At 42.5% G+C, this 27,174-nt stretch overlaps 1 protein-coding gene across 4 annotated transcripts in view; it reads right to left on the bottom strand.

Annotated features, from left to right (window-relative positions):
• cadm2a (cell adhesion molecule 2a) overlaps positions 1-26,856 on the bottom strand; it is a 206,174-nt gene extending 179,318 nt beyond the window's left edge. For 3 of the 4 annotated variants that reach the window (XM_056396986.1, XM_056396987.1, XM_056396988.1), the window contains exon 1: positions 26,287-26,856. In XM_056396986.1, coding sequence (XP_056252961.1) covers positions 26,287-26,347 — 61 coding nt within the window. In that variant the 5' untranslated portion in view covers positions 26,348-26,856. The remainder of the gene's footprint in view (positions 1-26,286) is intronic. The other variant, XM_056396989.1, reaches the window with a different exon arrangement.
• Positions 26,857-27,174: the final 318 nt, after the last annotated feature.

Here is a 27,174-nt window from a genome sequence, read left to right as displayed (position 1 = left end):
TGAGTGAGTGAGTGAGTGAGTGAGTGAGTGAGTGAGTGAGTGAGTGAGTGAGTGAGTGAGTGAGTGAGGAGAGGAGGGAAAGTAAGGCAGTGAGGTACGAACAGATGAAGATTACCATTGGTTATTCCTTCCAGGGTTTTTGGTACATTTGCAAAAACGTATTTTAAGTTTAACCATATTAATCCTGACCTCAGCAGCTTTGTAGACCTGATGATCTTTAAATATGCTTACATCCATGCATTATCTATTTTCTGTGTGTGTGTGTGTGTGTGTGTGTGTGTGTGTGCGTGTGTGTGTGAGTGTGTGTGTGTGTTTGTGTGCACATCTGTCCATGTGTGTGAATGTGAAAGTGTGTATGGTATCCTTATGGCCCAGAGCATGATGCCTCTGTCGATATCCAATCACTGTGAAAAACTACACTCGGCAAACTAAAAGCAAACCCCAGAGAGCTTCAGACATTTATCTGTGCCTAACAGGCTTCCTCAGAGTTGGCTTGTATACACACACTCACTCACAAACATATATATTGATAGTCCCATTTGGTTTTGCAAAGTACGGCTGCTATGCTGCAATACATTTCACTTCTACCAAAAAAATAATAATTTTATAATAGGCCTATTTTCTTTTTTTTTTTTTAAAGTAAGCTTTTATTTTTCTGTTTACCACAACTCACAGTCGTAGACTCATAAAGGCAGAGATAAAGAGGAATTAATGAGCAAAAGCAGAAAATGTAGTTTGTTTATCTGACATTACTTTCGCTTTCAGTTGACTGTCCGTTTTGTCCCTCGAAGCAGTCGAGGCAAAAACAGGCTGCTATAGTGCAAGACAGAGAGAGAGAGAGAGAGAGAGAGAGAGAGAGAGAGAGAGAGAGAGAGAGAGAGAGAGAGAGAGAGACAGAGAGAGAGACAGAGACAGAGACAGAGAGAGGGCTCAATCCACAGATAAAGAGAGAGGTGCATGCTGGAATCTCAACACCTGATCCACCAGCAAGCTAGTTAGAGGTAGGCTCTTTGATCTCTGGAGAATGGCGTGGTTTGTCGAAGGCTGATTGGAGAATTCCATGTTATGCGCAGCACACACAACAACACACACACACACACACACACACACACACACACACACATGCACACGCACACACACACACACACAGAAGACATATTTTATGATTTCATTTCTTCAACACTAATATGTCTATGTACTTGACACTGAAACAAAGATTTTTGCTCCTTTTTTTGCACACCATGTCAGCCATGACAGTTAGCGTGCCTCAACATCATTAAGACAGAGAGCACACTCAGCCCTGCCAGAGACCACAGACACTTTCTTTTGTATGAGTGACCGTTTGTCTGTTAATGTGTTGGCAGGAAAGAAGGTAAGGCTACCGCTTACTGCTTTTTTTAATCTTTTTTTTTTGTGTAAAAGAATTTTGTTCTTTCTGCCTATTCTCTCTCATGCCCTATTTTTCCACCAGCAAAAGTTGATATTATGCAAATGCTCATTAATGCTAATGTTGGAAGGCTGGCACAGGCCTCATTTGCATATGGCAGCACACTCAGCCAGTGAAACAGCGTGACATGCTGACCCTGGTCAGGTTGCCAGGGGAACACCCCCCCACCACCACCACCACCACCATCCTCCTCCCTCCCCCAACACCACACTCCCACACACAAAAGACACACAAACTGAGAACCGCAACTGCGCACGCTTTTTACCCCGACGACAACAATGTTGGTCAGTCGTCATGGGCTGCGCTAATTCCCAATTAAGGGTTCGCAACTTTATCTAGCATGCCATGTGAAGTTTGCCCCTTGACTACACAAACATCCCATGGTGAACATGGTCCTGTGATCCACCAGGCACAAAATGACAGTAGTAATGGGCCGCTTTTGTGTCCATCACAGCCACTTAGCTCTGCTTTTGAAATGGAAATAGTTGGATTACTGACAACAATGGGATCAGTCTTCTCTTAGTTCATTTTTTGCAATACAACGACTGGAGAACTATGTTAAGTTTCTCTTCCTCTTGCTACCACCTAAAAAAAAAAAAGACACATTTCCATGTTTCAAAGCACCACTATTCTTTTCCTAGTGACGTAGAGACACAAACTTACACATACGCACACATTTGCAGCACAGTCAGACAGAGGAGTTTGACAAGACAAAATGATACATGAAAGCATGGACGGGTAGGCAGCATCGTTTATATGCATGTGCCATGCTTTCAGGCAAACACGCGCACACACACACACACACACTATCGGTTTTCCTGAACAGAACAATAGCTGACAGGGATGGATGTTCTGGATTCTAGCTGCTTAAGGATTATGTGAATGGGTCTTCTCAGCACACGATAAGCCAATAAGACCTTTTCTTGGACAGCACATTTGGGCTGCCAGGATGCAACTTACAAGAATCCTCTTCCAGCCAGAGCATCGATGCATATATCAAAACTGACAAATTTGCTGAGAAAATAAAGAGACGGAGTGAAAGAGCGGAAAAGAGTGAGTGAGAGGAAGGGAGGAGTCCAACGCAGACTGGTTGCAGTACATTTCTGGCGACTCGGACTCAGAAGGCAGGACAGCAGGTCGTGCCACTTCCTCTCGGTTTTTCTGGTGAAGTCAGCCAAAACAAACGGGAAGCAGGCACTTTTCATAATAGCCTGACATCTCTATTGCGTATGATGTTTTCTGAACCGATGTCAGGCATTCATCTTTTCACTGCCACATCCTTTCTGCTTCTCTCATTACCTGACACAATCTTGCAGCAGAAATTACATTTAATATCCATGTCTATATTGAGACAGATTTAACCTGACTAGACACTAGCAGACTCCACCAATATGGAGATTGAGCTAATGATAGGTCGGATTTTTTTTTTTTTTCTTTCTTCATATCCCCTTTATGAAAGAACTGTGTTAGCATCGAGTGTATTCAATGACAGCTTGCCACAGAATGTTCAAGTTACATTTTGGACCTTTGGCTAAAAATGCATATACTGATTGTTTCCAATCAGAATTGGCCAATATTAAGTACACATGACTCAGCTGGTTTGTCCTTAAATTTCCTTATCAGAAAACTACAACAGGCGAGCATTTAAATAAATACTCATTTGGAGTCCCACTGCGCTGTTGAGGAAGCAAATGAAGAAATTCAGAGGCTCATATCTCCCAGGTTTCCAGCATTACACTCCCTTAAACTATCACTGTGATATCTACATGGAGTAAGAATAACACACTGTGCGCGCAACGTCACATTCTCGCATCACCAGAGACAGGAAGTCATTCATTCCAGTACAGACTAGTTCAGACAATGTATATCACCATTGTTCTACCATTTCACTAAGCCTTCATGTTTTGGTCATGATAACTCTCTGCTGTCGGGCAGGGATACCTGGTTACAGCAGCGATGAAGGCTTTCATCTGTAATGTTTTGACTAGCCCTTGACTATAAGTTTCGTAGAGGAACTTATTTATATATAATACATTGATTAAGCTTTAACATGGGTAACCTTTCTTCAACATGATACAGAAGAGGTGGACTGAACAGGGCTTCTAATACAAGAGGTTTTGGTTAAGAAAAACATTTGAAAACCAGATCAGCACTGGAATGACCAATTCTTTGCACATTAAATCAATAATTTAATAGGGATTAAAAGATCTAATCCGAGCATCCATACTCTAGAGCAACTTACAAAAAGCAAAACAGCGGGGTAAGTGCATCTCACTAAAGGCGACCAGTTATAGAAGGCCCGATGCAAAGAGACACGGTAGTGTGTACCGTGTGTTCCTGGGAGGGAAGTGAAGAGAAGAAGGTGCCACAATAAGAGGTAATGAGAGCGACAGGAGATAAAAATAAATGAAGCCCAACACATGCATGCAAATCACCAACACAAAAACAGCGAAACATCATTATTCGAACTGCATGAGGTGCGGTGTTTGGCTCGAGATGAATACACAACCCGTGAGCACACAAGTGAATGTAAAGTCTGACGGTGTTAAGGTGCAAAATATTTCATGATAGTGAGCTTGTGCTATTCACACAATAGGACCATATTCAATATTGGATTCTATTTGAAACAACAGAATAACGACTGAAAATCCACTGGATGCAACAACCATGTCTGTAAATGTGACACACCACAACCACGTTGATCATGTACACCTGCATATTTGGTCACCTGTGAGTCTCTTCAGCACCTTTTTAAGCCTTTTAACAAACCTGTGGTTGGTTAAGCTCAGCGCACATTTTTCCAAACCCAAATCATGACGTTGTCGTTGAGGAACAACAAAGCTTGGAGCCGCCATTGTCTCCTTTAAGCGCCGTGTTACAGCCAGGGAATCACTCAGCCAGCTATCTTTGTATTCCACACACACACACACACACACACACACACACACACACACACACACACACACACACACACACACACACACATCTTAACATTGAGAGTGGGTGACTGTCTTTTACCCCTAAGGCAGCCTTTTCTTGCAGTCCCCTCTTGTAACACCTGTTCACGTTATTTCTAATTGGCTAGACTGAAGCCCTGTGGTTATACATTCCATTGTATATACTAAGGCATGCATAAATGAATAGGATATATCTACACTATATATGAAGTTAATAGCCGATTCTTTTCATGTTCAACAAGCAAAAAACTTTTTATGCCATGTTGAAAGCTGAGATAAAGGGCCAAGTTTTAAGAGGTGGAGGGGCCAAGTGCAGCCCATGGGGCCTACTTGCCCTTCATAACTGTAGATGCCCGCAAGTCCTCCTCCTACACCCCCATGTAAATGAATTTCACAGATTCATTAGACCTTGCGACCAAGGTTAATCAGCTCATCATTTGGTGAAGAAAAAAAATCTTAGAGAGCGTCCAAGTGATGAGCAACTTCAGCTTCACTTCACCCTTGGATGCTCGAAAAAAGCGGAGAAAATATTGCACACTTTTTAAACGGACATTAAAATCCATTTCCCAAGCTCCTAAATCTAGACTGTGAGATGTTAATTGCAGCTTTAATTTAGTTATCTGATTAGGCTCTAGGGAATGCACAAAGTTACAATTATACAATTATAGCAGGCATAGCTGGAGGCATTGAGCATGACTTTGTATTGCCACACACTCAGTGTTTCTGTGCTGTATAGAGCATCCATTTATTTGTCGCACATCTAATTCAAGACTGCAGCATATGCACTTTTTCCATTCTTTTACCCCTATTTCTTGTTTATGAGTTTTCTTTCATTAGAGCGGTTTTTTAATTACTGTTCCCTTTCTCTTTATAGTCTTCTTTTTTCTTTTTTTTCCCCACAAAGTACTTCTTTGATAGTTTTATAAGTTGCACCAGTGGCTGTGTGGTAAGCAGATTAATAGGAGAGTAATGTCATTAAAATGGTAATGTGTAGACTTGGGCAAGATGCTGAAAACAATAATACTCCACTTGATTAATGACACTCTAAAGCATGAGCATGCACAATGAATGTATACACATACACATACACACACACAAAGTACTAGGAGTGATTTTACTTTCATAAAACAAGCAATTTCATTTTCCAATTTCGATAATTGCAATAGTAATTTTGTGCACTTTTGCTAATGTCATGCAATGTAAATATGTAATACATGCAAATACTGTTATGTTTTATTTCTCAATATTTTTTTTCATTAAGTTAATGGTAAATAGAGTGCATTTAGGGAACCCTTTTATCCAAAGTAGGTAGCATTTTGTCTCTCATTCACGCACACGCTCAGTGAACGCAGTGAACTACCCTGCAAGATGCCTGCCTTGCCATCGCAAGAAATCCAGGGTTCAGTGTTATGCCCAAAGACACTGGGATCTGGGATCAAACCGCCAACTATGTGATTAATGGACGACCCGCTCTACTTCCTGAACCACAGGAGGTAGAAGAAAACATGCAGCCAATTAGCATGCGAGTCTTCACATCTTACAATCCAGTCTTACTTTAGAAAGCTAGTAAATTCATTATTTAAAATCCTTACTGAATGCATAGAGACAGAGTGACAGAGACAGAACAAACACCCTAAGATCCAAACCGACACAATGAGACTGAGATGGCATTATGCAGTTTTATTAGAGATGGTTTTCTAATGAACTCTGGAGTTCTCTGTCTGCCATATGCAACTCATGGTTTCCAACCACAAAGACACAGAGTGGGTGAAAACAAAACAAAGACAGAAAGGGAGTAGAGAACAAGGCGTTGGGAGAGGTTTTGATCAATAAAAAAGGGAAAATTACTGACTTGTGGCCTCCTTTGGTTTTCCACACTATGACGGCATCACAGAAACTAGAGTTTGAAATAACAATGCTAACAGGGTGGCTGTAATTTAGCAAAAACCTTATTTGAACTTCAGAAACCTTGATAAATACGCGTGGTGATGAATTATCTAGAGACCCTAAACCATAAAAACTCAAATTCTATGATGTTTACAGATGTGAAAAAACGTGAAATGTATTCAGAACCATGCTGCCACAGTCACACTTTTAGAACCCGTGAACTCACAGCAGTTTATTTAAGTTCTGTCAATAGCAGTGGCTATAGAGCACTGTAAAGAAGGAACAGTGTAAAAGCAAACGCTTACGTACAATGCTGCTCTCTGCCACATAACAAGGGCTTGCCGGCAACAGCAACTTGTATGTGTCTTTATGTCGGGCTGTGCCTGTGTATCTACATGCCTTCGTAGCTGCTGATAGGCAACAGTTGGCAAACGTTCAAATAATGACCAGCAGTGACAGGAACAGAGTATTCACGGGTCTGAATTTATTGTGTCTCTCAGCTACCCAGCATTTTAACAAATTTACACAGCAATGCCTGCTCGAAATGGTTCTGTAGGAATAAATCTAGCTTCTGGGCTATTGCACTAGATACAGCACAACACCCTGTGGGCTAAGCCCACACACACTCAGATGTGTCTGCTCTAGCTGCTTCTCTCCGACATACATTTAGGATAAGTATGCATGGAAGATGGTGTTTGATATCATTTAATTTACTGAATTATCTGAATGAAAAGGGGTCTTTATAGAACACAAGCGCGCTTCAAAAAGCAACCGAAAATGAAGTCGAACATGCTCAAACATACATTTTTCATGCATGTGTGCACACAAACACACACCTCTGGGCCAGCCTCCAGGAGGGAGTTGAGGCCTCTCAGCCAGAGCGGCGTCAGGGGAACGCAGTCTCTGATCATTTAATAGGCCTGGCCCCTGACAGACAGCGCTCGCTTCGTCAGCCTGTCAGAGGGCCAAAGCTGACCCTGCAGAGCCATTTCAGCTCTGGCTGGCTGCATGCTGAGAGGCTGAGAAAAAAGAGAAAAGAAAAAAAAAAAAATCTAGAGCCTCAAAGCTTCTGTCACTGTCACTACTGGTCATTATTTAACCATTCACTGGCAGTTTCTGCATCATCAGGACACATAAGCAAACACTCCTGCACACACAGACAGAGAGAGGAGCCAAGATAGATCCATTAGATTTTTGCTGGTACTGAATCATTCATTTACACATCATGTGCAACAGTGGGTTTTTCATTGATTTGAGACACAGACACATGAACAAATATAAACAAAGACATAACACAAATCCTGCGCGCTGGCATTCTGTTACTTTGCACTATACTGTGCCGTAGGCTAAGAGTCATGCTGCATTTGAGGCACAACAAAAATAGAATGTGACTAAAAGAAAGCCAAACAATACCGGCCTCCAAACCACAACTGTGCCTGTAGCAAGGGAAAATGACAGCATGTCTGAGTGCTTGCACACATGCGAGCGCGCGCATACACACACACACACACACACACACACACACACACATACATACAAACACACACACACAGGGGAGGGGGGGGCATGCAACATCAGCAAATGCACCTTACACATGACTTGGTTAAAGGTGTGCACCCATGTGTGTGTGTGTGTGTGTGTGTGAGAGCTACACTGATTAGATCTGACCTGCATGTGCCTGAGACACTGACATGGGCTGAGATCAGAGAGACACCGGTAGCTGACAGTGCACGTGGGACTGTGTGTCCCACGTGCACTGTCATGACATGACACGAATAAGCCATTAAATATATGTTAATTCACAGTTATAATAATAAATTTATATAAGGCTGACTCAGGCTAATGACAGTTGCGTGCAATGGCACAAGCGATGTATTGAATACCAAACCGTGCAGCTTTTGAAAGCTTCGCCAACACACACACACACACACACACTGGACCAAAGCAGACGTGATAAAAACCCAAACCAATCCAAATGACAATCTGACATACGGGCTGCTCATCTCCTGCTTTCCTAGATCAACACAGATTGGACTAATGTATCACCATAATCCTCGCAACACTGAATATGAAACTGCTGCCTCATCCAACAAGCGAAATGATCTCTTTCTGGGCGTGTGGGAGATTGTCGCACAGTCAGGTGCGTCTCGGCTCGACTTGTTTTGTCCGCAGTGAAAGAGCCTGTTGCCATATGAGACCAGGTGAGTTTTACTGTCACTGCCTCACTGTTACAGATGAACTCATGGGTGGAAATTTAGGCCGGGGACAGGTGGGGAGAAAGATGTAAGAAGCGGTGGTGCGAGTGGGTTAATTACAGTGAAGGGTGGAAGGAAAAGTTTCTAATGAATACTGAGGTGTTTGTTTGTTTGTTTTTCTGTTCACTGGTGAGTAGGTGTGAGCGTGCATGTGCGATAACTGAAGAGCAGAGGGCCACTTAGGGCCAGTGCATAATAACTAGGTTTCCCTTCTACAGGGCAGAGAAAAAGAGAAAATACAGAGAGAGAGAGAGAGAGAGAGAGAGAGAGAGAGAGAGAGAGAGAGAGAGAGAGAGAGAGAGAGAGAGAGAGAGAGAGAGAGAGAGAGAGAGAGAGAGATTCAGAGGGGGCCCCTTGTTACTCATGCATGACCAGTCCATAATGCACTTCTGCGCTTTCACTCACCGTTGGCAGGACAACAGAATTACCGAGAAAGGGATTTGGGAAGGCAAGATTTGCGAAGACTGTGGGAACAGCCCAGATTCCTCCTTGTAACACAAAAGATGGAGGAAGAGCAGCTCAACTCTCTCTCTCACTCTCTAAAACATACATTCAGAGCAGTGAAAGTATTATCTTTGATTGTATCACCGCCTCTCTCTGAGCCCGACGCAACAGTGAAAGCATTTTTCTTTTCCATTTGGATCACAAGCAAACATTCGTGCATAAAGAAAAAAAAAAAAAAAAAAAACTTTGGTTGAAATATTTTCGGGTAATATAAAGCTGTGTTTTCAGTACGGAAAAAAGAAAATGATGCAAAAATGACTGCACCTCCAAGTCACATATACTTTGAACTGCGCACAAATGTGTGTGCGAGTGCGTGAGGAAGGGGCGCGCGTGTGTATGCGCCCAAGTATCCGACTGTGGCTAAGCATTGATCTAGTCTGGCTCCCTACAAAGAAGATGTGAACAGACAGCTAATGGAAGAGCTAGCCTCAATTAGCCCACTGACTGATGGGAAACGTGATTTCATTTAGTTGTCACTACAGACACTGTAAACAAGTCATGTTTCCCCTCCAGGAGACAGAGGAAAAGGCAAACAGACACACATACAGAGAGAGAGAGAGAGAGAGAGAGAGAGAGAGAGAGAGAGAGAGAGAGAGAGAGAGAGAGAGAGAGAGAGAGAGAGAGAGAGAGAGAGAGAGAGAGAGAGAAAGTTTGAAGGGTGCACGATTTCTTGCGGCTGTTCAGTAGCTTAAAATACTGTCATTGTCCATCATGAAAGTTTCATGCAGTCTCATTGCATTAACAGTGTCTGTGTCACCTGTGGCATGGAGTCCAGTGAGCCACACAATAGTCTGCTAAGTGCCACCGAGTTGAAATAATGGCATCGTTTTCATCCTAATACAACTCAAAGTGGAAAATACTGACATCTTTTTTTTTCTTTTCTTTTTTTTTTCCTCCGCCTGAAATTTTTGTTCTGGCAAACACATCCTGCAGATTTAATTAACACAAGCGGGAAAAAAAAAACTCCACAGAACCTGTGACCAAGCCTTGTTAAAATTCAAATTAACATGGCTGTTAAGAGTTGGTTCATTTTGTGTTCAGTGCAGTGTCCTTCCCTGTATAATGTGCTTTTTTAACCATTAAGTGGCCTCCGCTGCTTGATGATAGGACTGGGTGTTATTTTAAAGCTTTCCATAACATTTCAAGAAGTCAGAATAACACCTGAGTTTTGACTCCAGCACACAATTTATTTTAATTTCATACAAGCGATTATCTGTCTATGGGTAACTTTTAATTATAAGGCAAATAAAGGTTAGCAAAAGTTCAATCACAAAGACTGTATTCATAGATTTTCTACACTGTCAGATGCCTTTGGTGTTCCAGCACAACCAATTCAATTTCTCCACACCCGCTCTGCTCCAATCACCTTGCTGCTGTATCCAGATGTCAGTATTGTGTTGCTATGACACAAACCCAGCCATGCCCACCAAACACCACCACCAACAACTCCTGCTTTCATCGATGGGCAGCCCTCAGATTGGGAGGTTGTGTGATAGGTTTTGTCTAACACACTCCCCCAGGAAATCCTGTTCCAAGTCAAATCCATTAACTCCTCAAATTAAGATCAATTCTACAAACAGGCTGCATTCAAAGTCACATCCACATTTCTTCTAACCCCAATGATGTCTTCTTTTATGTAACCAGATAACTCACAGCGAGGTTAGTAACCTCACACAACAGCAAGGCCAGCCCCATGTCTGTGACTGAATGCCACGTGAATGAAGTTATACCATTGGTCGGCTGGGTGTTGGATTATCAGACCCCTTTGATGACCTTTTTTTTTATTTTCAAAAAAACAACTAGCGACAAATATAGCGACTTTTTGGACAAACATTAGCTACCTTCCGTAAAAGAGTCAGCACTATTGCCCCACGAGCGGGAGCTCGGGCTTTCCCTCCGCAGACATGCCTCTCTGTGCCCTTCATACAACTGACCGCACTGCAGCTGACTTCCTCCCTGAGCGATCATTTTCCAATATACAGTAGCTGAAAATCGCAGCAGTCTTAGTCTTTAACTTATGTGTATGGTGATTTTATCAGACAACTTCACGGTTATAAAAATCAGGATTTTAGTAGCCCAGAGCAGCAGCTTGAAAATGGTTTGGAAGTTAACATGTAGTCTTAATGGGCCTCGGCTCAGTCACTGTTTCATACTTGTCAAACAACGCTAAATGAGCTAAAGACGGACACAATTACTAAAGGAATCATTTACCAGATTTACAATAGCCTTGAATTTGTACTGAGATACCAAGTTCTTTTATATAATGAACCTTTGCAAAATATTCCAATGGCTGAAACAGAAATACATGAAAGCTTTCTTTCCCATCTCTGTACATGTGCACACAGACAGACAGCCGATATATGTCCTATGATCTAAGATTATGATTGGAGCTCAGATCATGGTCTTGACTCAATTAGGGGAATTTACATGCTACACACTACATATTATACAGGACAAGACACGGAAATGCTTAGGTCAGAAATGATCTGAGCCCTCTCACAGACTGCTGCACATTAACTGTCATTTGGATGCACGTAACCTTTATGCAGCTGAATTGCCGTAGCACTGATATGAAACTGAAGTCTCACTTCATCCGCAGACAGAGAGAGAGAAAGAGAGAGAGAGGGAGAAAGAGAGAGTAAAGGACACAGAAGGGAACAAAAAGAATGTAGCTTTGTGGTGTAACAGTTTCATCAGTGCAGCCTGGGTGTATTCTGAAGGAAACAGAGCACTGTAGGAATCATTCGGAAGAGAGGAAATTATATGTCATGCTCTATAAAGCAGGCGCTTTATATATTTTCAGAGACAGTATCCTTGTGGCTTATATCATTATACAGTGGATGTACAACACTCTGTTATGATGACATCACCTCATTTGAAGCCATTTAGTTTCTCTGCTGTAGCTGCCTGTAGAAGATCGAGCTGCTTTAAAGGATAGAGTTTCCCCAAATTCCTTTCACATATTTTGACCAGGGCAGAGAACCAAAATAGAAGTGCAGCAACATAATGATATAGCAGAACCTTTACACCAGTCAAGTGGCATTTTGGCCTCACTCGTGTCCATTTGATATTTTTGAAGACTTGCTGTGAACATGACCACTCCAGGCGCCATAAGGGCTAGTCAGTAATGATCACTTCATGATGTTATCAAGGCTTACTCAGATTACCAACGCATGAATGATGAAGGATTATCTGCTCAACATACATTAGACAACGATGTATATAGGCCTTCGAAGCCAGATAAATACATTTATATCTCTATAAATGTATTTATTAAAAGTGCTGTCTAAGGCTTCCCAGGTTCCTTGGGTTGCAGATTTGTTACAGTCAATGCAAAAAAACATATATAAAGGTTATAAATAAGAGGTTCGGTTACATTTATCCCTCTGTTTTGTGTATCCCCCTTTCTACCAGGCCAAACACCTCTTTCAGCACCTCCTCATTCCAACCTCAACCACCAGAAGAACAATCTTAAATCATCTGCAGCGGCATTTATCAGCAAACGCATAAATCCTCCCAAAAGAACCTGATGGGAGACTCTTTACTTTGCATGGGGACGTCATCAAGTCCCACTGGTTGTTTCTGTCCAGGCGTCGCATCTAAAAGCCATTCATCTGATGGATGAACGGCTTCTGTGCCTCAATCGCTCTCTTTCTCCACTCTATGAGAGGGCTTCCATACCACAATCTGTGCGGGTTTCATAGAGGAAGTTAAGTTCAGGCACTGGTCACATACTTAATTATACAGTGCCTGCCTTTGTGTCTGAATCCAAAATGGGAGTTATTGTTGAAATTGCCAAGATTCAGTAGATATTTTTCACTAAATGAAATGTACGAGATGAAATTGTGAAAATATGAGACAGTATCCGGTTCGGTTAACTTCTCAGCTGCATCCCTATAAGACAAAATTCTCCACAGACAAGTCAACTAAACATACTCACCACATTTGGGGGCTACTGCATTGAACTTTAATTCCTGACAAGGACGTCAACATAACTGTCTCCAAACTTCACTGCGTCTTTAATTTGGTCACAGGATCTGCATTGCCATTGTTATGCAGTTTCCGCCGCATCACAAAACTCAGTGGTGCTTGTTAAAACACTTTTCATATCTATGCAAGTGCAATGAATAGTGTCTGACAAGGGCGCTTGTCTGCCCATTGGAGTATTCTCATAAAGGAAGCACCCTGCCAAGATGAAAGCCCCGGGTGACGCTGGAGAGTGAGATGTCGGGGGCTAAGAGAGAGAAATGAAACATCCAGATAGGGAGGAAAGAGCGTGAAGGTGTGGAGGGAGAGACATAAAGAGGAAGATACACAAACATGTCTCGAGAGAAAAAAAAGAAAAAAAAAAGTGAGAAGCAAGTAGGAATGAAAACCCAGCTTCCTTTTCAGACTGAAGACATGCACATAAAGACACTACTTTTGACTGAGCCATTTGCATTTCTATCTGGAGGACAATCCAATCGCCTCGACGTCTGGCGAGCAGCACGTTTTGCAAAAAGAAATGGAAAATGTTGGCATCAAAAGCTTTTTTTATGCTATATGTGTATTATTATGCATCGCCCATAATTATCTTGAAAAAATAAATGTTCGGAGGGGAAAAAAAAAAAACAAATATGTGAAACAACAATTTATTGCATTCAGGATGTTTTTCAAACAGTGAGATGAAATGGACCTTCGGAAACATCACCTCTTCATTATTGTTTATCTCTGCGATTGTATCTACATACATAATAAAGGGTTCAAACACAGCTTGTGTATACCATTTGCATTTGTGAGATGGTGTGTGTGAGTGTATGTGTTTGTGCACAAGATTGAAGCGGTGTCAAGGCTCATTTCCTGAATATCTCATGCATAGTTGCTCTTTTTTTGGCTCTTGCTTTTTTTTTTTATTTATTATTATTATTATTATTTTATTCTGCCACACCGTCTTTTTCATTTGTATCATTCATTTATTTATTCTTCCTTTCATTTTTTTCTCTGGGTTAATCTGTCTATGCTCCAAATTCCTTTCTGTAAATGGTGCAGCAGGAGCAGATGTGGAATTCCTCTATTCCACCACATCCATCCTGTTACCCCAACATCCCTCTAATTCTCTCATCCCCCTCACCCTCAACCCATTTATGACTCACACACACACACACACACACACACATACACACACACACACACACACACACACACACACACACACACACACACACACACAGTGTTTTGTTGTTACCCTCATCCCTGTCTCATCTCATTTTATCGCAGTGCGGCTTTAAGAGAAAGTTGGCACAGCAGTGGCCAGTAACATGTCACTCAGGATCCCAGCCCAGCCACAGGCACAACATATACTCACATAACATCGCAAAACAACCCGTCACCTTCCCCTGGTGCATTTTCTGCTCTTTGTCTGCTTGTGCCCCCCCCCCTCCCAGCTACCTTTCTGTTCCCTGTTATCTCCTCCATCAGAAGTGGTCTCCTTTGAATGACAAGTAACCACTGGATATCAGGAGAACTGCTGAGACTTTAGGGATTATGCTATTAATTTTGCTAATCAAGTTGGAACGGGATTAAAGCACAGCAAGCAGCTCAAGCAGTATTTCTGTTTGGTATAGCATCATACTTTAAAAGGCCTAATTTGATACAAATTAGAAAATAAATGTCTACTTACTTGCTTCACAAGTACGTTTCAGGAGAAGTCTCTGGTTTTATCCCTCATTAAAAGATGACAGAATTACATTTCTGTTTGAAACAGCACCTCACTGTGCATCGTGTCTCCGCTTTAAATGTCACATGTTCAATCTATGAGAGGGAAAAACCCATATATGCAGCAATATCTCTCTGCAGACATAATAAACCCAAACATGTGAATAACAGTCACTGGAATCAGCGTATTCCACCAAGTCCAACAGCATGACAGAGCCATCTGTGGACGAGACAACAGGGTAAGACTACGATTAATCAATTTCCTCATTATCTTTTTCATTGATCAGTTTCATTTTTTACTTACAAGTAGAGCTTTATTATGTGGGACATAAGCAGACCTCAAGGCTAGCGCCGGAATATACATCAAAAACTACGGCTTTCCATTAAAGATCTCAGATAAGAAAAACATCGTCATCACCATACAGTATATTTGCCATGAGGATACGAACATGTGGTGCAAGTAGTGTGAATCTACTGCTGACAGAAAAAATTTCGTATTATTTCATATTACACGCAAATTATTTCTTGCTGCCATGTGCAATATGATACGGAGCAATACTCTCTGTAATGCAGGGAATCACATTGCACTGCGATAGATGAGCACAGACATGATCCATATCTAAACAGAAAATCTCATATTGCCATTGCTTACTATTTATGGATTCTGCCCCGGAGTTCTTTCTAAACAAATGGCATCATTTTTCAGTGGAAATTCAAATGCAACTCCAGCTCTGCCATCATATGCCTATGGGGGTGAAAGGTGGCTCCAGGATTAAGAAGTGTGAAGGTCACCTCTCGTCAAAGAGGCGGGGCTAGGACCGGCTGTATTGAGGAACCACTATAATCTGAGGATATGGCTTCTTTTTGGTTAGAGGCTCACTTTTAATAAGGTCAGGATTAGGGTGACAAGCGCATTACGACAAGGGGCTTAGGGTCAGCGCTTAGTCCTGGAGAGCAGGCTACCATTTACCAGCTCAGTGCAGCTGTGGTTAACACTGTCTCATTACTACTGTCGTGCCTGCAGATTTTGGGTCTGTATCTCCAATAAAAGCTCATGTCTGCAGCTCTGTGTGTGTGCATTGTGTGTGTCTGTGGGTATTTATGTATGTGTGTGTGTGTGTGTATGGAGAGACTGGGCGTTGGAAGGTGACCACTGGTGTGAGGATTTGTGCGTGTCAGCTGTTACGATTTAATACTTGCTATGCCAGTGTCTCCATTCACCATTTACTCGTCCATTCTCCATCTCAACTACAGACTAGCATGATAATGTTGCTCTCAGGGTGCTTCTCAGAGGATTAGCTCAGATTAGCATTAGCTGGTCCATTTGAACTGGAAACACATACAGCAGCATTAGCATGTTGGCAAACTAGTGTGGAGTTGCAGCCATCGTAAGAATTTGCAGAGTGAGACAGGGAAGCAATGGGTGAGAGAAACTTCTAAAGCCCTTTGCTTATGATTCATGATTGTAATTGTTTGACCTTTGCATTCTGCATTTCCTGCGGGTCAGTTTTTTTTTTTTTTTGCAAAGACAGCCTTTTGCTCCTCTTATAAAATGGCCAAATTATATGAGCTCTTACAATAATACTACCAGGAGCAATAACAATTTTTTAAAAACAATAATGTTGATAAATTCCCTGCTGAAAAAAAAAGAAAAAAAAAGCTGTTATTAATGAAATGTCATACAATCCAAAAATAAATGACTCCTGCCAAAAGCCAGAACGTACAGCGAAGGTTACAACTGAAATCCAATCTGTCAAAACTAATCCAGCTGTGCTAAATTCACCTCGCAGGTGGGCCAGAGATTAACATTAAAAAAAAAAATCGAAAATGCCATAGTGGTAAAGCTGTGACTCATGGTGTAAAAGTTATGTAAGCATCAAACCGAAGCATTAGGCTGCAAAAATGACTCGGCTATACTCCTTAAGACAGTTTTGAAGCACACAAACAGTGCTGCGATACCCCACATCACGGATTGAAAAATGTTCACGTCAAGAACACAAATGCACAGTTTTGGCCTCGTTCTCTTCTCACTAATGAGTCTTACTGGAGTCTAACTATAAGAATTTTGACTCAGTTCAGCCAGTGGAAGCTTTTGACTTGTGGGTATAGGAGAGTGATGGACTGAGTAATTGAGTGCACTGTGAGACAAACACTAATGAGGAAGATAAAGGAGGAATTGAGTTAACCGTGTTTCCCATTTGTAATGATAAGAGATGAAGACAGACAGAGAGGATGTGCGAAGAAAGGAAGACCATTCTGCTTTCCAAAAGAATGCATCTGCTGCATGTCTAACTTGTCTACTTGTTTTTGCAAAGCACAATGCTCGCTCTGCTCAACCAGAGCAAAGTGAGAGAAAAGCAAATAGCTTTAAGATAGACGGTGAAATTACCCGTAATTGGAGACCATTTAAAAACATAATAACTTCTTTGTTTCCTCAGCAGGAGGTTCAGGACTGGGGAAGCTTTTTGATTAGGACTGCAGATGAGATAGCTATAAAACCACTGAGCCAAACCCTTGCCAGATTCATGCAGTGTGCAAGTGCAAGTGTTAAATCTTTCTGCCAAAATACAAAAATGAATAATTCTGGAAGAGGCAGGATTATTAAAAGTCCAGTGTCAGTTCAACAGGGACCGGTTGAAAAACAAAAAAAAAATCTTGTCACACAGATTCTCACATTAAGCAGCAGGAACAAGCAAACAGGCTTGTAAAATCTCAAAGCATCAATGCTAAACACCAACTTACAAAAAAATTCAAATGGAGCATGAAAATATGTATTAAAAATCCAGCTGGAAACATGCCACAGCATCTTTAACAAAGATGTGTATGCAGTAGCAAATTGTTACCGTTCCACTGAGTAGGATAGTGGAAGTAAGCTTAGGGGTGTGTGCCACTTAGGATGGGGGGGGGGGGGGGGCAATAATGTTGTGTAGCATAGAATGGATTTGCAATGTGGCAAACTGAGACAGATGGTGGAGGGGGCTGTGTTTTTCTGTGTGCTATGTGTTTGCTAGCTTGGACACATTGTGCTGTGCACAGTGTGTGTGTGTGTGTGTGTGTGTATGTGTGTGTGTGGAGAAGAAATCCCTAAGGCGCATTATGTATGCTGCCGCTCACTCACCCAAGCCAAGGGTCTCAGTTCATTTGGTTTTTAACTGTTATAAATTGTCTCACTTGACTCCATCTTCCCTCCCCTCTACAACAGGCCTGGAGCAATCATTACACAGACAGCGGCCAGACTCCAAACTTAGAACCAATATAGGATTTTGGAATACTCAGAAACAGGATCCATACGGGATCCAGATGAGCCTGATTGAAGGGAAGACATCAGACAGTATGACAGCAGGGATGAAAATGGTAAAGCCAACATCACAAGTGAATGCCTGTATTTGCACAAACAAGGAAGTAAATACCGAGTGCATTAAAGGAGCCTCTTCTGAACGTCCACCTCATGTCAGTCGGTTTGCAAATCTGATGCTCAGATCGAATCCTCCTCTGTACCATGCACCGTCTAAACATATGAATCTAATGTTGATGGTTATATTGTCTTTCTGTGTGTGTGTGTGTGTGTGTGTGTGTGTGTGTGTGGTGCTGCGTGGGCGTGTCTGTTCACAGGTGTTATCGGTTCATGGTGTGAAACCTTTTCAGTCGGATGAAATGTAATACCTGTATTTCTCAAAAGCAATCATCTAATTACAGCCTTTAAATATAATGTTTGTTCTCTCTAGTTTCACACACGCACACAGAAACCTGCGCGCACGCACAGGCACACACACACTATTGCGTAATCCTCCTTTTGCTCCCAATCTAAAAACTTGCTTGGATGTACCGTGTGCAGCAGCCACAGTGGAGGGAGCGAGTTTCAGACAACATCAGTGGATTCTACCTGCATAATTTCACTACATTAGATGTGTTTAGAAATGGTGCTCATGCAAAAGAGTGTCTAATAGCTTTCAAAGACCGAATTAAGATGTGCGGGGACGATGATTAGACAAGGGACTAGAAAGTGACTTCTGGCGATAATATGAATACAAAAACACACACACACTCGCACACAAACACAGGCACACACAGAAAGTCAATTAACATGAACATGTGTCTTCAGGGAATTATATTTCAATTAGCTTTAGCTACTTCTTGGCTTCCTCTGAGACCATAATGCTAAAACAAGTGCATAGATGTGTATGTGTGGATGCAGAAAATCCTGCTTTTCAATTAGTATCATGCCATAATTCCATATTGTTGTTGTATAAGTACAAGTTAAGCAAGTTAAGCATTTTGCATGACGTTACAGAACCAGAGCATTACGGTGAAGCATATACACTAACCTAGCTGCAATTTGAGTCTGACTTTAAACAAAATTATAGCAAAGAGAAATGGACAAGTGTGAGTATCCATTAGAATAGCCATCAAGAGGAATTGAACACTGTCATTAAAAAGGGGATGCAGGTCATTTTGGGGATTATGGCGTAGCAGCAGTGATTTGGAAGAAATATGAATAGTGACTCGGGGACCACCTGTGGGATTTTCTGCGGATATGGGTTCATTTCATGAGAACAGAAAAATTCTTGGTTTGTTAACCCCAAATCTAAGAGCATGGGAAAAGCAGTTGTATCTTTCTCTCCTATCCCTATTCTGAAATTTCTCTGCTTCCAACCTTTTTCCAACATATTCCCTGTGAATGTACTCTTCCTGTCAACCCTAATTTTGACTGAAAAACATGTCTGTGTATGTGGACAGACAAAGATATCCCTGAATCTGGGTCATAAAAAACAGCAGCAGAAAAGTCAAAATAAGAAAAATGCCACACTTTCCAAACTTCATCCCCTGTTTAGTCCACATTATCAGATCAAACACGCTCCGTGAAAACATTTGTCTGCTGTTTTCTCACCGCTCTTGTCTTTACACTGCCGGGTCCTTGTGTGCATAAGTGTGCATATGTATGTGCGTGAGTCTGTATATTTTTTTGGTGTACACATACAATATGGCTGTGTGTGTAAGAATATCTCTGTACACAAAACAGGCAACTACTTTGCTTTGGATGAATTCATTTCTGTCAAGAACAGACACAGAGTCCCCAAACAATATCAGAGTTGGGGCAGGAGAGCTGAGGGAGTCAGCGGAGTCACGGCCGTCCATATCTTTATCTCTGTTGAAGAAAAATGATTACTGTAACATGTACTACCAAGTCTCCAGACTCTGGCCCTCAGGGAATTGTATGAAAAGGAGCTGTCAGATGAAAGGGCACATAACATAAAAAGAACATTATCTAGGCTAAGAGTTGTTAAGAGAGGGGAACGATACATGAACCTGTAGAGCATGTCAGGTTCAACTGCAAGTGCATTTTAAATCAACCCACTTCATTTGTTTGTTTATTTGCAAGCACGTGTGTGTGTGTGTGTGTGTGTGTCAGAGAGGGAGAGAGAGAGAGAGAAAGCGAGCTGGCGAGAGAGAGAGAGAAAGTAATGTCACTGTCTTGTGTTTTCTTTATTTTCCCTTTTTTCTTCCATTCTGAACCTTCTTGTACTTTTTCCCCGGTTTGAGTGAAAGATTACAACCCCCTCTGTGTGGAGAGTTTTAATCCAAAAAGGTGATTGTGTCTGTGTCTCTTTATTCTGGAGTGTCTGAGATTAGTGACACATGGCTTGTCAAAGACTGGAGCTTCAGATTAGCCACTCGCTAATCCTTTGGAATTCAATGCTAATACAGACATCACATATGCATGCACGCGTACACACAGGCAGACGCGCTCGCACCCAATAAACATGCCTTCGCCAGTATGTGCGCTTGTGTCCCATTTGTATTGGTAGATTACATCTAATCGCTAAAGTCTAATGCAAACAAAAGACGCCAAACATCCCAGAAGCTTGCTTGTCAATCAAGACGCACCAGATAAATTGACTGAAGAGGTAATCCTAAAAATCCCTCCGCCTCTTTAGGAGGATGATGTATCATATCGAATCGATGCTATAGTTCACAGAGCAGAGAAAGTTGATCATTCAAGCTCATCAGAAAAATGAACGCCTTATGCAACCTCCAACATTAAGAGCAGTTTATTTGTTTCTGCGTTTGAGCATCTGGCAACTTGCAGTCTCTTATCACAACACTAAATGCACATGAATTCATATTCTGACTTGTGCACATAAATAGCTACATGTTAACTTTGAAGAAAAAGCCCCATCAGCTGATAGGTTAGCTGAGCTTGCAAGTACTTCTTTCCCCTACTGCGAGGTCTATTTAGGGTGTAAACCCACTGTCTGCCGCTGCCGCTGCTGCAGCTGAATCCACCTGTGGGCTTGTAGTCTCACCGTTCTCCATGGGAGGCTGCATTTGATCTCTCCCTTCTCTCGCTCTGGGCTGGCTTTAAATTAGACTTTGCCAAAGAGTTATGAAACGCAGCCTTGATGCCAAAATAAAAAATCTACATTTATTCTACATTGGTTCTCAGCAAAAAAAAAAAAAAGAAAAAAAGGGGGGATTAGAGACGTGGTTGACATGTACTGTATCTGTAACCAGGAAGCCATTAGCTCACAGCATCATCAACATATGACTATTAGATAATAACTTTGGCTAAAATAACATACTATTTGTTAGAATTAAATTACTATCTTGGAAATGTGACATGTTCTTCAATTTAAGCCTGAAAACATAATTGTAAATGTTTTTTTTTTTGTTTTGTTTTTTTTATTTGTTTGCTTGAAATGTGCAATGATTTATACAACCATCCATGATGGTGCATCATTTCCATCACACAGCCAATTACTCAGGAGTATTTATTCTATTTTCAGGAGACAGTTGCCAGGATCAGTAAAGCCTTATACAACAGAATCCATTGAGCTGAATGACTGCTTTAAAGCTCAGTTGATGTCAGTGCCCACACACTGCAGCAAGCTGGAGACCTGGAAGTTATCTACTGTAAGAAACCTCAGCAGCTGGCATATTGTAAAGCCATATTCTCAGAAGACATAGTCTCCATATCGGTGTGTTCAGACATTCAGGCAGATTGGATCTTGCCTCTCACTACATCTGTAGCTTTCTTGGATATTTAGCAAAGAGAAAATACAGTAATTTAAACATTGGGCTTTCTGGCAGATGTTTTCTGGGGTGTTTTTCTGTATCTGAGATGTTTCTGAAGTTGCCATTAAGACAAACAAAGAGTATATAATATAATTTTACTGGTGTTTTTTTTTTTGTTTGTTTGTTTTAAGGGAATGGCTGGCATTGCAGTCTGTTCTGTGTCGTTCACTGTGGGTGCATCCTATACTGGAAGATCATAAAAGCCGAGGAGATTTCCACAAGCTGGTTTGGGAGCTGAGCTATTGGTTGGCACTCTGCACTCCAGAGACATTTGCATACAGCTTAAAACTTTTAGGTGCTAGGTGCGTTTTTGAGTCTCTGCCATCTGCGATTATGTGTTTATTAAGCATAACAATGACTGGCCAACTCCCTCTTCCTGCCTCATTTTATCCCTGTGTCTAAACACACCGTCAGAGCGTCTGAATTCAACTTGTCGTAGCTGCACATTCCCCCAAGCAAAACCTTCTCCAAATGCACAAGTTTACAGATATGAGAAAGAGTCGGGACAGGTGGCAGGATCACTGTTCCGTGTTACTGGAGCTCTTCTGGAGAGGTGCATTTCTGCTCTGCCATGAGAGCTTGAAAGCTCCAAATCCTTCCACGTTCCCCTCCGGCCTCCTCCTCCTTTCTGTTTTAACTTTTTTAACACCTGGACTAACAAAAGACTGGCTTTGATCACGGGAAATCCCTTGGCAGAGCAGCAATGAATCCACAGCGGAGCTCGGTGTGTGTGTGTGCGTGTGTGTGTCTGAGTGTCTGTGTGATGCACATTGACCCAGTGCTGCTCTACAGAGGATTTTTCAGCATTGAAGCTTCATGGCACTGGTATAAGGTACAGAGCACCTCACATGTTCTACCCATCAAAGCCCAGCCATGGAAATGAATACATTCCAAACACACAGAAGTAGGAGGGAGAGTGGAAGTGAGCAAGAAAGAGAGAACATCTTGTTTATCCCGTGTAATCAGTGGCTCTGCAAACACACAAACACACACACACAAGGCCGCTTGTTATCAGAAGCTTTCCCACGCTGCTGTGATACAAAGCTCCACACCAGGATGGGAGGATAAAGTGAGGGAGGAATGGACGGAAGTACAGAGGGATGGAGGGTCAGCCTTCAGCAGCTTAGACTCACTGCGGGGATAAACACATCCCTCGGCGGGGGTTTGTATTTAGGCTAGCAAGATCAGAGTTCAAAACAGGCAGTCTACCAGGCGGGCAGAGCGACAGGAAACAGACAGAGCAGCAGAGATAAACAGACATCCAAACAGCAAACAACAACCAGTGCACACATCACACACTTTAGTTGAGAAGACTGCACATTCCTCCTCCACACCTCTCCTCCCACATTACTCTTACATCAACTCCTCTATTCGAGAACATCTCCCTCTTTTCCTCTGTCGCTCTCTGCCTCTCTCGCCCCTCGCCGCCTGCCGCTCGGCTACAAGCTCTTACGTAAGAGGCCCATTTGCATAACAGGCTGTTTTCTCTGGCTTCGGCATGGGCACATGAGACACAGCGGATAATATGTTAACAACTCGGCCTGTTGGTAAACAACAACCTCCATCACAACACTTTCCGCGGTCGCACTATTGCGCAGGTCCAGTCGGCGACAGTGATGTGGATCTGGATCTCTGAGTCCAGCTGGCGCGGGGCCAAAAGGGGCTGAAACAGCTGTCATTTGTGGAGCGTGCGGATGTGGCTGCAGCTAGACGGACTTCATTCAGGTGGAGGCTGACCTGCCTGCTGTGTGGAACCTATACAATAATAGGTCTTGCACCAAGAGATGACTGTTCAAATCAAGCAGCCTAGCATTATCCTCTTCAGGGTGAGGAGGAGAGTGGAAGAGAAAGAGATTGGTGTGTGTGTGTGTGTGTGTGTGTGTGTGTGTGTGTGTGTGTGTGTGTGTGTGTGTGTGTGTGTGGGGTGAGGAGCCACACATGTGACATGCACCGGGCTCTTACCAGCATGCTTATGTCTTTGCTTAGGGTCTCTTCATAAGCTATACAAGCAGGTCACACATTTGCAGGAATATATGCAAACACACACACACACATACACAAACACACAGTCATAATGAGTGTGCCGCCCCTTAGGAAGAGTAAAGAGGAAAAGAAAGGCTCTGGAACGTCAATAAACGCTGCAGTATGAGCTGTCAGATAGACCAGATACCCTAAGATACCTCATTACATACCAATTCATTAAGTCAAGGATGGCCTTAATCATGTCTGGTTATTAAGGACGGACTGCTTTCACTCTCTTCCCCTCTCTCTCTCTCACTCATATGCACACACACACACACATCAAAGAGACAACAACAAATGATCAAGGGAATCAAGTGCAAATGATCTCTCATTCGGGATTTCTCATTTATTCGTGTTGGGAAACGGCAGTTAAAGTCAAGATGATGCTAATTTTGTCTTTCATGTTAAAAAAAAAAAAAATGTGTTACCCAATGCCTTAAATACACCTTGATATGATCTGAGTGGGATGAAGTGGACTTCATATCACAAGACTGCAGCTCAGTGTGGCATATGTGGCCCTGCTGTTAGACTGACAGTTGTTTCGGAGTAAATCCATCACCCTTCCTGCCACTGTTATAAACAGTGTGACTGTACCAGTCCAGAAACTCAAGAAGAAGAGTTCCCTCTTTAACTCTGCACATAGACTGGTAAAAAAAAAAAAGAAAAAAAAAGAAAAGAAATTCTGTTATATGTCCTTGGATGTGTCCAGACTTCTACAGTGTGCTTAAGCATATTGAGAAATAACCACAGAGAAATATGGCAGGTTTGCACTTGTGCAATTTTGTGTCAGATTCATTAGAAGTGGAACTAGTCTGGAAGAAAAATATTTTAAAAAACCATTCAACACAGCAGACACAGTGCTGAAGATGCTTGTGCATGAAGTGTGGTATGTGTCCTCACAAACAGGAGCCTTATATGAAAACAAGAATTTTGTTGATGAAACCCAAATTCCAATTCGAGGTACAATTAAGCAGACATGAATTCTCTACTCGGGCCCCATCAAATGATTGTAGCCACAGGATTCACAGGTCTTTTCCATGTTGGCCTCTCCTCTGCTGTTACTTTGACATTTACTGATAGATGAGAAATGAAAGCTTAAAAGAAAAAAAACTGTGTAAGCTGGAACTGCTTCGGCAAAGGCTTTTTCATTTCATTTGGCTGTTTCACTGTTATTTATCTATTGCAGCTTTACTTAAACGTAGCCTATGGAACGCACAGAAGCGCATTTCACTGTGACCTTGACCCCCAAAGTCACCTTAGTCTCATGTTTACAGCCAGGTCCTCCGTCGTCTTAACACCACAGCGAGCTGTTTATCAAATAATCATCACAACGAGTCAGAAGATCAGAGTTATGTTCACAGATAGTTGAGTTCAGTCGTCGTCAAATTGATTTCCATCTTGTAAACTGGACGGTTAGCACAGAAACCACTGGTACAGCGTCATACATATCGGATATATGCGGATTAATCTGAGAGGAAGAGCGACCTTAATGTTAACTGATATAATACCGTTAAACAAACTTATGGGAAAGCAGAAGCCTGTCATTCCTATCAGGCCTTGTGCACCTGTTCCTTCGTTAAAACCTGATGCGGGCACACAACACACTGGCGCTGACTGTGCGCACTAACCACAGACGCCACACCTGTACAGAGAAAGCACGCGTCATAAGAAATGAAGAAAATACACTTGAGTGGAAATGCCCCGCATTACAACCAGCTCCTAAAGTTGCCGTAATCAGCGAGCATCAAACAGTTCGGTGCGTAAAACCCGTCCAGTGTCTCTATGACTCATCCAAGTGCTGCGAGTCAAAAAAACAACCGCGGGGCTGGTTATTTCACGGTGAGGTGTGTCTTCCTAGCGGGCTCATGTTTTTTTTTTTTTTTTTCACCCCCATTGCCACTCACGCACAGGAAACAAGAGCACACATGCAGGAGACTCACCACGCTGCCTATGGCTTCACAGTCGTGCTCGGGTCGTGTCCTGAGCACACCATTGTAAAAACAGGACCCCCCCCCCCCATTCCTCAACATTAACACCAGAGTGATTCCCCCAATGTTACAGGACACGCTCTCTCTCTGGAGCTGCCTCACATCACGCACGTTTGCAGACAAAACGCACGCACATTCAGCGCACGTACACACTTGCGCAGGCACAGACACACACGAATATGAGTGTGTGTGTGTGTGTGTGTGTGAGAGAGAGAGAGAAAGAGGAAGAAAGAAAGAGGGCAACACAGAGAGAGAGAGAGAGAGAGCCCCACATCTTTCCGCCAGGACCCGCGTGTGACCGCGCGTTCTGCCCCTTGATCGTCCTGCCCTGCTGCTGGCCTGCAACATGCGCGCGTACACACACACACACGCACGCGCGCACACACAAACACACACGTACACGTAGCTAACGCACACAAACACACGTGCACGTTCGCACCACCCGTCCCATGGCTCACCTTTCAGAAGAATCCCATAAATAGTGTAGAGGGTGAAAATCAAATGATTCTTGAGATTCATCCTGTCTTCTCCGCGTCTCTGCTCTTGCCTTTCCGCGCTAATTTCTCTCCTCCTCACCGTCTCTCCCCACTGAACCTCGAACCGGACCGGACGGCTTTGTCAGCTATCCAGGTGGACTTGGGAGTGCGTCTTTTGTGCGTCCCTGGGAGAAAAAGAGGGGGTTAACACAACCGACTTCGCGACCCCGTAGACTGTGATGCTTTTTGAGGACGGAAATGCTCTCGCTCCTCAAAAAAAAACAAAACAAAAAAAAACCACACAACAGTCTGGATATTTTTTCTCAGAGATGCACCAGCGGTAAGGTACAGGGTCAGTTTGTACGGGACTCTGAACACCAGCAGTCAGGCTCAGAGAGTGAGAACAGTCGTCCTCTGGTAACACAGTAGATAGTGCCGCTGCTGAACTACTGCCTGCCCCAGCTCTTGGTCTGCTGTGGCGCACAGTTCACAGTGCAGGGAACACGAGTGGATTGTTTGAGTCCCGCCCACACCGTTTTGATGGACATGAAAGGTGAGCCAATCACGAAGACCCGAGGCTAAGCGAAGTGGGGGAGAAACGAGGGGGGGGGATCACCGTATGAGACACACTGCAAAAAATGTTTAAATTCAAGTCATTTTGAGATTTTCTGAGTTTTAAAATACTATAAAGCTTGTCTGGAGGATTCCTAAAGTGAAGTGTATATATATATATATATATATATATATATATATATATATATGAGATGTATGTACCTATGTCTATGCTCATCCACACACAAAAATAAAACCTGTGGAAAGGTGGGAAGCTATTATCTCAAAGCAAAACAGATCATTTACATCCATTGTAAA

This window comes from Seriola aureovittata, chromosome 15 (assembly GCF_021018895.1).
Source record: "Seriola aureovittata isolate HTS-2021-v1 ecotype China chromosome 15, ASM2101889v1, whole genome shotgun sequence".
Classification (NCBI taxonomy): Eukaryota; Metazoa; Chordata; class Actinopteri; order Carangiformes; family Carangidae; genus Seriola; species Seriola aureovittata.
This window is presented reverse-complemented; position numbering and strand designations above follow the sequence as displayed.